General features: G+C 39.1%; 1 protein-coding gene across 2 annotated transcripts; it reads right to left on the bottom strand.

Annotated features, from left to right (window-relative positions):
- Nucleotides 1–1,173: 1,173 nt before the first annotated feature.
- LOC115787004 (CCR4-NOT transcription complex subunit 6) lies at nt 1,174–13,442 on the bottom strand. Of its 2 annotated transcripts, XM_030739553.1 has the most exons (12): nt 13,336–13,442; nt 12,176–12,297; nt 11,509–11,695; nt 11,086–11,171; nt 10,468–10,572; nt 10,209–10,277; nt 8,305–8,462; nt 6,921–7,075; nt 4,717–4,871; nt 4,275–4,508; nt 2,518–2,720; nt 2,160–2,375 (listed from the first exon to the last, which is right to left on the bottom strand). In XM_030739553.1, the coding sequence occupies exons 2-12, from the start codon at nt 12,285–12,287 to the stop codon at nt 2,160–2,162; spliced, it is 1,680 nt and encodes a 559-aa protein (XP_030595413.1). In that variant the 5' UTR covers nt 12,288–12,297; nt 13,336–13,442. The 2 variants fall into 2 exon arrangements, with proteins under 2 accessions (XP_030595414.1, XP_030595413.1); XM_030739554.1 differs by lacking the exon at nt 13,336–13,442 and having other exon boundaries at nt 1,174–2,375; nt 12,176–12,287.
- Between the last annotated feature and the right edge of the window lie 140 nt (nt 13,443–13,582).

Genomic DNA, 13,582 nt, shown 5'->3' with positions numbered 1-13,582 from the left:
GAAAAAGGGTTGGTAGAGAAAGCATACCTGATTACTAGAGCGCTTAATGAATAGGAAGGATTTACACATCATAACATTGTCACAGCTCATAAAAAAGGAAAATAATCATTAACAAAACCCAAAAAAAGGACATAAAATCTTCACAAATGTCTCAACAGTATTTAAAAATAAAAGGAGAAAAGGTTGTTCAGGCGTTCGTCGCATGTAAATAGTGCAAGACAACGTCAACTGCTACAGTGAGGCACGATGTACATACATGTGGGATTAATATAGGTTGTTGTCAGTTACATCACTATTGAGTGAGATATATAAATGAACAGATGTAACTCATCCTTGTGTGTCCTTTTGACAGAACTGATGGCAGCGGTGTGGATCAATGGCTTTGTTAATGGGCAAGAAGCAACAGTTTACTCAGTGTCTATTTACATCGCCGCAAAATGCCAGCAAATCAAAGGAAAAAAAAAAAAAAAAAAGAAAAAGGGGAAGAAAATAAAATACTGATACATTAATTACAGTTAATCTCAAGGGAGTGCAAAGTTGTGACAGCGAACGCCTTGAACAACCTCTTCTTACGTCTTTTGTACAAGCTGGTAATATCAATTCATCTTAACATTAACTGGATAAAAATTTAGCCATAGATTACAATACAATCTTTTTTCAAATCTGATCATAATTTACTCTTCGTACAAAAAACGCCAGAAAACAGGTCTTTTGTGGTTCATATACAATCATGTAAAGACTGAGTCTAGATTTCTATTCTGTACAAACACTTGTGAAAAAACCACGGCTTTGTGTATGGAATTTATGGCTGGGGAAAGTCACTACTGGCCTCAGAGACAGTGCTACAGATCTGCCTGCAAATTACCTTTGTATGTGTGTTTGTATATAGCAAGTGTGTGTGTGTGTGTTTGTATATAGCGTGTGTGTGTGTGTGTGTGTGTGTGTGTGTGTGTGTGTGTAAGCCTGCATGTGTGGAGCTGGATGGCAACTCCTGACAGTGAGAGGAATGCTGGTTTTATTCCTGTGTATCAGACATTACTCTCTCTCCCTGCCTAAAAGCAATCAAGACAAATATTTGTAATAGCCCCACCCCCATTGCTTCGCCCATCAGCCTAAATCCCCTCACCGCTTGGTCAAAGAAAAAAAAAAAAAAAAAAAAAAAAAAAAGGTGATGCATGAGCCACATGAGCTCCTAAGCACAAGACTAGCCTAACAACTATACAGGCTGGGATGAAACTGTCAGCAAACAGGATGGTAGCTTCTATCAATTTCTCACATCTTGACTTTTCAGCACTACACACTGCCTGTGTGAAATCAGGCAAACGTAAGCTCACGACTGCTTTTTCTAGGCATCTGTGGGTTTGGTAGCTCAAGTACCAGGTCCAGGGTCAGAGGTGTAGACTATCTTGTAGCACCATGGGAGGCCATAACTACACACAAGGCCTCAGCACCACAGAATGACAGCAGGAAATCTCACCTCACATACGAGCTGCGCTACATCCACGTCCAGGGATACTCAAACTTCCAGCAAAAAGCTGCTCTGATCCTACCACATCTGCCTCGACAAATGCGTTTACCATACAAAACTGAGAACATATGCTGGCTGCCCAAAGTGCAGGGGAAAACTAGCACAAGCCAATGATGGAGTACTGAGACTGACAAGTCTGCTGTCTTTGCTGGTTTCAGATTTATACAGGACAGACAGACAGGCAGACCATCAGCTATGGAGCTTTTCAGTGGAAAGTCATCCCCTCGGCCACTTTAAGTATACCCTTACTTTAAACCAAACAGTGCCCTAAGTGACAAATATGAATGAGCTACCATCCCTTCTAGTTTTAAAGACAGAAGCAAAGTGGATAGGTTTGGTGGATTTTGAGAATAGAAGGGAGACCAAAACACAAAATATGATACATGAACAGGACTGAATTGAGCAGTTAAAAAAACAGAACATAAAAGAAAAAAGAAAAATATAGAATATCTATAACATTATACGAAATCCCTGTCAGCCAGACCTCACTGTATGAATATTTTACAGGTTGTGTTTTCATGTCTTCCTCCTTCAGTTTGGTGGAGGGAAGAGCTGGTAGTGGGAGGAAGGAGGAGGGTTGAGAGGGAGAGGCTGTGGGTGCAGCTCCCCCTGGTGGTGCGGCGGGGTCTCACTACCTGCGTGTAGGCAGATGGAGCCCATTAACCTGGGGGGGCACGTTGGGCAGGAGCAACTCCAGCTGAGCAAAGAGGGAGAAGTGGTCAGAGGGGATGTGTGGATGTGGGCAGCCGCTGACATTGTTCTCTACAAGCCAGTGGTGGTCCAAAGGGCCCAAGATACCCAGCACGTTCAGGTGAGGCTTCGAGTAGAAAATATAGTCGATGACACCCTGAGAAGAGAAGAAGAGAAGTGACCTCTGCAGAATTTTGTGCAAGAACAAACTGGTCAATATTATTCAAAATATCAATAGATTTTAAAGAAGAAACATCATCAAATACAATCACAAATCGGCATGCCATCTGTACAATTACCTTAAAATCAAAGGTGTAGTTGGTGTAAGGCATCAGGCCGTTCTCATAGGCGCTCTTCAACTTGAAGCCGTGGGTGATCCTGCCATTGGACGTGCTGTTCTTGCCATTGCAATTGAATTTGGTCAGACAGTCGCTATAACGGAGCTCCTTGAAGTCCTTGTGGGTGCAGTCCACTCCGCCAGTACTCAGGTACTCCACTACGCCTGAACAGAGGGAGGACCGGCTTTAATCAGAATCAAAAGCAGCATGAAATTATTCCTACAGTCACTAAAGGCAACAACTAATTGGACTGCTAAGGTATTGGCTAAACCAAAATGCCAGTAATTCAATCACCCATACTTTTCAAGATTTTAAATCATTTAGCTTTTTAACTAGATCTGTTTAACCTAAGACAGAGCAAAATACACACAGAGGATGGTGATAAGGTGTAAAGGAGAGACAGCATCTTGGCATTTTTAAACATGAATTTAGTTCCACTCCCACCTATAATTAGTTTGCATCTCTAGTTTTTCATGCTACTAAACTCCTCAATGTGCTGCTCAGTAAGTCTACAATCTGTGAAATGAGACCACCAAAAGCCAGAACAGTAAAAGAATTACAGGTGATTAAAAATACCTATAATTAATAAAGTTTAATCTAACCTAATAAACTAAAGTTCTATTTGTTTAAAAAAAAAAAAAAAAAAAAAAGTTCATAGTCCACACAGATTACTAACTATATTTGGGAGATCCCATTTTCATTATTCACCTTAAATCTAATTGTACTAAAAAGGAGGAAAAAAATAAACTATTTCACTGTTTTCAGTGTGAGGTCTATGGAGTATATCACACTGCTGTATGCAGCGTGTAGGCTAGCAACTCTGTTAGCCACCAAGAAATGTCAACGCTGATGTAAATTAAGTTTATTTGAATGCCAAACACAATTCAGTTACGCATTTTCTAATTAGTCTTTCTCCATATGCCAATTAGTACATTTATAACAATTTATGGTTAAAATATTTAGATCATATGCAGCAATGTGATTTCAGCATGATTTGATAGATCTCTGCAACCAGGTTTCAGACTGACAGAATTTTGCCTGCAATAGTACAGCCTTATAGCTTTAATAAAACATTGCAGAAATTCTTCATTAAGACATTTTATCTTTTAAACTGTCACCCACCATTATCCATTTTTAATGGCTCAAAACAATTATTAGAACTGTAACACCTGAATGTTAATTTTTTGCAAAACTCCCTTGATTGGTTGGTACAAGGCCTTCTGAACACGTTTACTTGAAACTAAAATAACTATTCACCTATTCATCCAATTCTATCAAAACCATTCTCAGTTATGAAGGTAAGAAAAATGAGAAAAGGCAGCCGTCAGCCTGCTTATCACGCCAGATTGAACCTTCCTTCATAAACAGTGAAGTGTAGTATGCTCAGTCGAGGCAACATTAAGCAGAGGTGTAAATATTAACTCAGTATTCCACCAGAGCCACATTATCAAACACCCTCAAACTCGCTTGGTCTGAATGTTAACATATCTGTAAAGTATCTATAGCCAGTGAAATGTCAGAGTAGTGCCATTAAGAACACTAATTATGACAACTGCTCTTTATAATAGTGGACAATTTTTTTATTTTACTGGGAACCTTAAAAAAAAAAAAAAAAAAAAAAAAACACTTAAATATACTTCATAATTGTATGAAATCATCGCTGCACCTTATAAAACATTTTTCTAAGTGCAAACACAGCACAGCTCTTCCTTACTTACCTGAGTCAGGCAAGGAGTTGAGGTCAGCGCACAGCACCAGTGGAATGGCATTAGTCTCACCAGAGACAGAGGACAACTTGAGGCTGCGTGTGGCCTTATCCACAATGTTTTTCACCTCTGACAGGAACATCATGGTCTGGACAAGCTTGACGTCAGAATACTCTGGGTCCCAGTGCATGTGAGCGTTGGCTACGAGGAGCAGCTGCTTCTCCATGCCATGGAGGGACTTACCAGCTGAAATGAGGAGGGGGAGAACATTTTAACAGGGCAAAGTGGTACTAAGAGTATTAGGACAAACTGAACACATTGCCCTGGAATAATTATCACCAGTTAAAATCCTGTGTAATGCCACCTTTGAATAAAATTCAGTGAGGAGCTGAATTTGTAGTACAAAGGGCTTTTTAGGGTCAGCAGAACTGACTGATTGTAACTGTATACTCACAGGAGAGCTCCATCATCTCTTTGCGGACCTCAAGCAGTACAGCTACCCCAATGTTATCCTTTGTCATCACCCTGTTCAGCATAGCCTCTGAGCCCTCGGAGTTAGCCATGGCCAGCTGGTTAAACTCCACTGTGTGCTTCTGCACTGCGCTGAACCTGAAGGTAAGCAGAGGTAAGCATGAATAAATATGCAGCTTATGCAAGTTACTAACAGGTAGATAAAATCAAATGCCGTTCCCTATTTAAATTTAGCATTTCTCACATTAAAGGTCATCAAATTGTGCTATTCTGGACTGTCTTTTGTGCAGCTGCTATTTTGGAAGACCTGTTATTTCCCCTTGCACTTGTGGTTCTGTTATGGACATGGGATCTCCTTCAGAGTGTCAGAATGGTAAGTCTTCAACTTAATTCTCATTTTTGGGAAGTACACCAAGTTGAATTTGGCAGTCTCACCTTGGGGGTCCAATTCAAGACACCACCCGATGAATAAAGCCCACCGATATATAAGCCAATATATTATATTGACATTTGTAAAAGATGAGATGGTAGAAACAGCCTTCAACCATGTTATGAGTGTTGAGGTTGCATAGTTTGTCCACCAGAAGGCACTACATAAATTCTCTGTTGGCAACAAGTGTTTGGAAAGCCACAAACACAGAGGGGGGCAGAAGGCAAACAAGTAATCCACAACTTCTTTGATTATTATAACTGCACTGTCATTATCTTAGTAAGGACTCCTAAATAGCTGCACACATAGAAATCTATATGTTTCAAGTGTAAAATTGGACAATATGTTGAATTAAAAAAAAAAAAAAAAAAAAAAAAAAAATCACCAAATATTGCCATCAGTCTACCGATGAATGACCAAAAGCAATGAACTTGCTCCTGCTCTCGTGTCCCTTTACGCTTGGAAACTTTGGACTCTTCAAGTGAAAACTGCTCAGCCTTGGTTGGAGACCCCGTTTTCATAACCAGTGGTTTCAGCCAAAGTTCAGGTCACTGATGTAAAACTAGCAGCTGTCTAGAAGCCTTTTGAACATTCTCAAGAAGATGACCCTTAATGTGAGATCAGCCAAATATTAATCAGGTAAAGCTGATTTAACGGACATGTTTTCAGAAATTTTACATCACACCTCACTGAGGAAATCCAGGACCTCTTTGGGAATGTAAACACACTGATGGTGTAGTGTGTGTGTGTGTGTTTAAGCCTCACTCACTTCTAGGTTTACACAACAATATTCTTTCAGACTGGGATATGCATGGTTACTCTGGTAAAAACCCAACATCTCTAAAACAGAAAACTGGACAGTGAGTAACATAATGATTTAAAGGCTAATTAAGAGTACAGGTAAAGCTTTTCCTGATCTTAGAACCGAGGTTTTCTTTACAGTTATTTTGCTGCACAGTAAAAACAACAAGATGTTAACAGGTTTATAATTTAAGTCGAACATTTTGTTGCATAAACTGTCTTTATGATTGCCAAAGTTTATAGTTGACAGTGCCCAAACATTAGTGCCATTTGCTGCTGTATGAATATAGCTTTCAGCCTTCAACAAATAGCTGATTGGCATTATTAAAATATGTGTCAAGACAAAAAAGGATTTTGAATGCCATTAGTAAATACTGCTGTAACATTAGTAGCACTTAAACCTTAAAAAGACTAAATAGACCAAAGAGTGAACCAAAACTGTATCCATACCAAAAGAATAGTTTCACTTTAAGCTAAAGCAAGCTGAGCCTTTTCAACGACAGCCTGACGAGTACGGCTGAGATCACTGTCTGGAGGCTACAATAAAAACCTACTAATAGACTTTCTCCTTTGCAGGGTAATTAAACTGATAAGGTATGCAAAGCAATATGAAAGCATAGGTTACAGTTCCCCAGTGTAACAGCCTGGACTTGAGTGAAAGGCTTACAACATGATATTTAATTTATTTCTCAATTACTGCATCCAGTTTGTGGAGACAACCTAATAGGAAGCAATAACATTGTCTTGGTCACTGAGACAATATTAAATGACAGAGTTTTGAGAGATTGTCTTATATGATAAATGTTCTAGACATTGATATTAACTGACTACCAAGAGAATGAAACTGCTACACTGTATGCCTTAATAAACCTAATTCACTCTAGGACTTCAAGTCATTGCCAGCTCGTCCTAAGCCAAGAAATATTTGCCACTGGAGAAAAGCTATAGACACATACTTTTCCGTCTTGTAAAAAATTGCACAGCCGTCCACGTGCTTTCGATCCGACTCTGACATGGTTCTGGCTCGTGACTTTGGACTGAAGAACCCGTCATATCCTTGCTCCTTCAGCTCAGGCAAGAAGAAATTGTAGTACTGCTCTGTCTCAACTTCCTGGGGAGGGGAAGAAAAAAGTGCCAGAGTGAACAACTAGAAAGGATGATCATCATGGAAGCACAACAGATAACCCCCTAAAATAGTAGGGCATCTGCTCTATATAAGACGGATAAGAGACAGCGTATTAAAATGGCATGTACAATGTAAAGGGGGAGGATAAAAACGCTCATAAAAATCAACACGATATAATACTAACAAATCTCTGGGAATGGCAGTGATGAATATGAAAAACATCTGTCCAAGCCATGATTTAAAGAGCTAGAAATAAACACTTCTCCTTGACGGATGTACACATTTAAAACAATACTATTCACAGCATTTATTTTATATTTTACTTTCCTGAAACTCATTATTATATATGTTTTTGTCTGAAAGTTTTTAAAATTATGTTTTTCTTTGCCAATGTGCTTAAACATGCGTTAGTATTTTTCTATAAAAAGCTGCAGTTCTTGCATCTGAACATCTGAAAAATTCTACATTTCTTGATGACATTGTGGGCAATTTAGGACTAATGGGCATGGGTTAAGTTAAATGAGCCAGGCTTGAAATACACTCCCAGAAACCAATACAAGTGTGTCTCAATTGTATTGTTTTGCCTTCTGGTGGATGATAGCCGCTACATCCACTTCAAAACACAGCTCTACTAGATCACTGCATTTGTTCCACTCTGCAAATGTGTCTGTACCCCTCAGCAGCCTTCAGGGTTGATAGGCTATTATTTGCTTTGTGTAACCAATTTCGTGGCGTCTTAGAGAGAACAGGCTGCGTCAGAGGTAAAGTGGTGCATTTTTTTTAAAAAAACATATCATATGGAAAAATAGCACAAATAACAAGCCAGACCCCTAATACACACATAAAAATGAGAAATCTGTTAAGTATCTGTAATTATACTTCAAACAGGCTAGTTCCATACAAGCATACACGTGTTGCTGCAAACAAAGGTGGATGCCAAACACCGCTAACAGCAAATGGCTTTAAAAACAGATTTGCAGGCAATTTTTAACAGTCCATTAAACTGAACACCTCACAATTTCACGACTGTCAACACTGAACATATTGCCTCAAAGAGGACTTATTATAGTCTTAGACAGTATAACAGATTACAGGTGATACTATTTGAATGATGAGTGTTTGTGTATTGTCATGGCACATATTTGACCAACTTGTTTGACAGGAACAAAATGAAGCAACTTCAAGACCTACAAAAAGACACCGACATCACTCACCTGCAAACTGATGATGTCTGCATTGCAGCTCAGGATCTCCTGCATGATGGATTTTTTCCTGTACTCCCAGTTTAGAGCCCAAGAAGGGCAGTAGCCATATAGCTGTCGTGTGGCGTACTTATCACATAGCACATTGTAGCACATCACAGAGAACAATGCTAGGGAGAGGCACAGAAAAAGAAATGGGGAAATTAATTTTAGTTTCTTCAGACATGTTTTGAAAAGGTGTGATCGGGAATTCCATACTCAACTCTTTGCTGAATTTTTTCAGTTTCAATAGCTGGAAAACTTTATCAAACTGTGCACAGAGGTACATTCTGACATACAGATTTATTTATTTTATCACCTGTCAACTTTCAGAAATACAACTGAAGAGAAACAGTATTATACTGTACATGTGCATCAGATCTACTGTTCTCTCTTTAAGGTTTGACAACTTAGTTTTGCTCTGGTTCAACTACAGAAATTGTGCTTATAGGCTAAATACAAGTGGTCGACATTTTGCTTTAGAAATAAGCCCGACAGTAAATTTCACAGAAAAACAGATTATAAATATTTTTCAGTAGGTCTGCAACTAAAGATTATTTTGGTAGTCGATTAATCCGTCAATTATTTTTTTGATTAGTCAACTATTATTTCAATCTTGCCTCACCTGTTCAAGCCTGTGAATATCACCTTATTGTCTCTTCTCACGATTAAAACAATGGCCCAGAAAAATACAAGTTTGAAAATAATCAAATGTATTTTTAACATTACTGTGACCATCACAATAAATATCAAACAAAGTGACTGCAATTTTTATTTTTAAATGATATATTATGTGCAAATAATAAAAATGGCCTCTGTCCAAAGGTTTATGGCTTCAAATTAAATCAAAAAGATTTTTTTCCCCCCATCTAAAACAACTGAAAAGTTTACATACAATTGAGTTCGTTTAGAGGTTTACTATTCAGAATGAATGCTAATATTAATGCGAGAGGGAAAAAAAAAAAAAAAATGTAGCTGCTCCTATTGTCCTTCACTCATTAGCTAACATAACTGAAATGGTGCCGCTTAGGAAACATCATCCATGAGACCTTGTTTCCGACAGTGTGTCGTATTGATACCCTTTTAATGTTTGTAAGTTTACCTAACTCTTTAAAATGTACCCATCCAGAGCTGACGTCACAGCTCCAGGCCGCCGGCATTTTAAACGCTCACACGATGCAATGATGCTGCCGTGGTATTAGCGTATGACCTGTTGGCATTAAAATTTCACATTGACTAATTTTTGTAGTCAACATCATTGATTATGTCGACAAATTGTTGCAGCCCTACTTTTCAGATTGTAATAATTATCAATTTCAGCAGCATTTTTGTGGTTTCAACTGAGTACTTTTTCCATCAGATAAATGTGAATAGCACATTTATCACAGCATTTATTTTATATTTTAATAAATGTGAATAGCAGTCAGTTTATATTATCATACATTTATATTAAACTACACTAAACTTTAGCTTGCAAACTGTGTACTTTGCAGTAGCTGTAGCTTCTGGACTTGATGTCACTTTTTACAAATGTGCTACCAAATAGTTGCCAACTTCCCGCCAGAGCTGATGAGGCAGTCTTCTTTAGTGGGAAGTAACACCAAGTAAAGTATACTACTGTCAGGACACTTGTGCACAGTGTACATCTTTAACAGGCCTGAGATGTGAAACTGTGGTTATGCTACAGTCAATGCTTTATTGGCTGAACTCACCTATAAAAGCTCAGACTGTTTTTATAGGGTCTACTAGAATATTTGTGGTTTAAAGCCAGAGGGCTCAACTGATCACAGCGCTGCCCATGCCTGTGCAACCCCATAATATAAAAAACAATCCAAGTTCTTCTGTTCAAAGTCATGTTTAGTGTATTTTGTTTTTACCTGAGGGCCGTGTTCGATCGGGTTCCTGGAGTGTAATCCACGACCGGGCTGGGGGCTGCTCTGTTGGTACTGAGTATATGGAAAATGGTTCAATATAGGTACCAACATAAAAACATGGAAAACAATGACTTCAAAAAAAGGACATAAAATGCTGAATTCACATTTTTTTCCATTCTAGCTTACTGATTAACTTTTTAGGTAAAATATATCCAATATATTCTTGTTGCAACCCCACAAAAGCAAGGGAGGGAACACTCACTGCGCTTAATAGCCCCCGCTAGATTGTCTAACAAGTAGCTCAGCAGCCTCCGCGTGCCATCAGGTTCCTGGTAGAGGCTCAGAATTTCTTGTGCAAGTGGGTTTCCTGTTGAAGGAAAAGCAAATCAAATTAAATAAGAGTGTTTCCCCTATGTGAACCCTCCTGGGCCCCCAAGAAACAAGGGGGGGGGGGGGGGGGGGGACAATGTATATGGCGGTGGGGGGTTATGTGCCATCTATCAAATAATTGAGCACTTGTTTCATTTCCGTAATTCTCAACTGTCTGCGTATGCATTTAACCATACACTCCACTGCATGTGTAAAGCCCCTACCCACCCACATGTTAAGTCAGGATAATGTTACTTAAGTTGAAGAACACTTGGGAACATTTCATTGCATGTTCAGTAACCGAACAGGTGTTATTCTGTCTAAAACAGGGAGAATGACCCGCTTTCATGTTTGTCTTTAAAAACGGAACAATAAAAAAGAAGAAACCCTCAGCTGCCACCAATGCAAATCCAGCCCCTACTGCCGCCCCATCCCCTGAGAAATAAAAAAACAAAATAAAAAAGGGATTTCCAGGCTAGAATGGCTACAAAAATATTGAAGAGCCACTCACCTTTCAACCCCAGTGTTTGTAACTGAAACAGTTTCCCCAATTCAAATGGCAGAACCCGCAACTGGTTGTTATTTAAAAGCAGTTCCCTGTGGGGGACAGATGGGAAGCGGATCATTAGAAACTAGCCCTCCTGAGATTTAAAAATAAAAATTAAAAAGTCAACTTTGTCCTCTTTCAAAAACATTTCCCAAACTGTTATACAAAGAATACAAGCAATACTTGCTAATGTCAGAATGATTATGAATGTGACCTTTTACATTAAATTGAGACATTTCAATAGATGGGACAAGAAAACAGTGGTAATCAAAAACAAAACAAAACAAAAAAAAAAAACACATCTAAAGCATTTAAAATTGTGAGGTGGTCTATGACAGCTACCCCTTTCTGTTATACCCAAATTTAGGGTAAAGTGCTATCATTTACCTGAGAGACACCATGTTGCCGAGCTCTGCCGGCAGGCTCCTGATCTTATTGGATGAGAGATCCAGGTACACCAGGTTGTGTAGTTTGGCAATGTCTGGCGGGATGCGTGACAGTGAGTTGTCACTGAGGTGCAGGGCAGTGAGGTGGGTGAGAGACCACAGGGCTGTGCTGAGACTCTTTACTCGGCCTGCGGCGACAATGGGAAAAGGACACACAGGACACTAACTGCCAGAATCCAACTCCCTTTTCACAAAGGCAAATGTGAAAAAAAAACTTGTTTCCCATTGATACGAATAAGTCAACACAGGTGAACTGACTTCGCAGGGGGAAAAGACGATGCTTAAACATAATTGCTAGACCGCAATATTTTCCCAAAACAATAAGCAAAATTACTTTAAATTGACAGCCTAATAATTTTACTCACTATGTTCCAACTTCAGTTCACAAAACAATTTGGTTACACATCCTAAACCCAGCAAAACCCACTGTGACACTAGAGCTCAAATGATCCCTCTTTGATAGTAAGGATCTAGTAATAGTTTTTAATGTTGGGAAAAAAATAAATATAAAAAACAAACAAAAAACAATCCAGTAAGATTTCACTGTGGATCAAAAATGAGTACTAAAAGTACAAAATCCACGGCAGAAGCCCCCTGAAAATACTCACCACTGATTTCCAGCTCAGCCCAGTATGACTTCTTCCCATTTGCTGCCTCCTCGCTGGACATAATTGTGTACATCCGCCTGGGATCCGGCGGGTCATATTTTTCCTTGGGCATTCCTATAACACTACAGAAATAATTTCGATTTAAAATTTCACTCAAACAGATTAAAACTTCTCCCAATACTCAATAACAGCGTGTAAAGTTTATAAATATAGCCTGAAATAATATAAAGTAAGTCTGAAGCGATGCGTCTGGGTCGTCAGGCTAGCCTTTTGACAGTCCTGACGAATCAAAAAGTACGAGTTTTTGAACAAGACGTGATTAAAGTTATACGTTTCCACTGACTGGTTATAAAGCAATGAATTCCCTGCATAGGGAGCTGTTCAAATGTCAACAGCTCCTTATGAAGACTGATTTCACTAGTTACATAATTTAACAGCGTAAACATTTAGCATTGTAGAGCCATATTTTCCACGCTAACTTGGAAAACTAGGGTCTTCACAACTGTGTGAAGCTTTGAATTTGTGCAATAAAGAAACTACATTTTAAAGTTGAGAAATCAAAATAGCTAGGGTAGCCGATTTTTTCCTCTCTTATCTTTGCTAACTGATTAGTCTAGCTTAACCTAATTAGGTAGCTATCGAACTATACATAACAAACGCTGGTTAACAAACTAGCTCGTTTGCTAACTAGCAGGATGGAAAAAAGACAAAAATTTACCTATCAGCCGACGATAACGCCTTTTCCAGGCGGGTTAACAGATAATACACTAAATTATATTAAAAGATACCGTACAGTTCCTCTTTATATAATAGCAAAGCACTGAGTTGCGCATAAACACTAGGCCCCGAAACAACGCATTAGTTAGCTGCCATTAGCTAGCTTCCACTAGCAAGAACCACTATCACAGAGATAAACAGAGGGGAACCAAGCGCACACAAAGCCACAAAGCTGGACCTGAAAGCAATTGCGAGCTATTTAGCTTAGCTCGCGTTAGCTTATTGGCTAAAAGCTAACAGATCCTAATTATGTGAAGCAGCCCGACTTCCTATCAAATAAAGTCCTATTTCGGAAATGACGGCTGCGCTTCCAATATCCGAAAGAGATTTTGATGAATTGAGTAGAAATGTGTGAGCTAGAACAGAAAGGATCCCATTTTTACCTGCAAGAGCATACCAAATCGCGAGGACGACTGCGTGTTCTCTTTTGTTTTCTAGCTACTTCTCACCCGTTTCCGCTGCTGTATCATGGCGACTGTAAGGGCTTTTTTTTCCCCTCTGCCGATAACAGCGCCTGATCTTATTGGTCAGCGTGCGGAAGGTCCAACCAGCTGTTGAACCACAATAAATACCAAGTGTTGAATGATGGACCATGAGGTGGTTGGGCAGAACATAGTTCAGTTAATTGTA

Source organism: Archocentrus centrarchus, chromosome 10 (assembly GCF_007364275.1).
Source record: "Archocentrus centrarchus isolate MPI-CPG fArcCen1 chromosome 10, fArcCen1, whole genome shotgun sequence".
NCBI lineage: Eukaryota > Metazoa > Chordata > Actinopteri > Cichliformes > Cichlidae > Archocentrus > Archocentrus centrarchus.
This window is presented reverse-complemented; position numbering and strand designations above follow the sequence as displayed.

Coding starts and splice junctions, on each gene's coding strand:
- LOC115787004 (XM_030739553.1), bottom strand. CDS start 12,287: ATGCCCAAGGAAAAATATGACCCGCCGGATCCCAGGCGGATGTACACA. Junction 11,696..12,175: donor GGCTGAGCTGGAAATCAGTG/GTGAGTATTTTC, acceptor TTGTCGCCGCAG/GCCGAGTAAAGAGTCTCAGC. Junction 2,376..2,517: donor ACTACACCTTTGATTTTAAG/GTAATTGTACAG, acceptor TTCTCTTCTCAG/GGTGTCATCGACTATATTTT.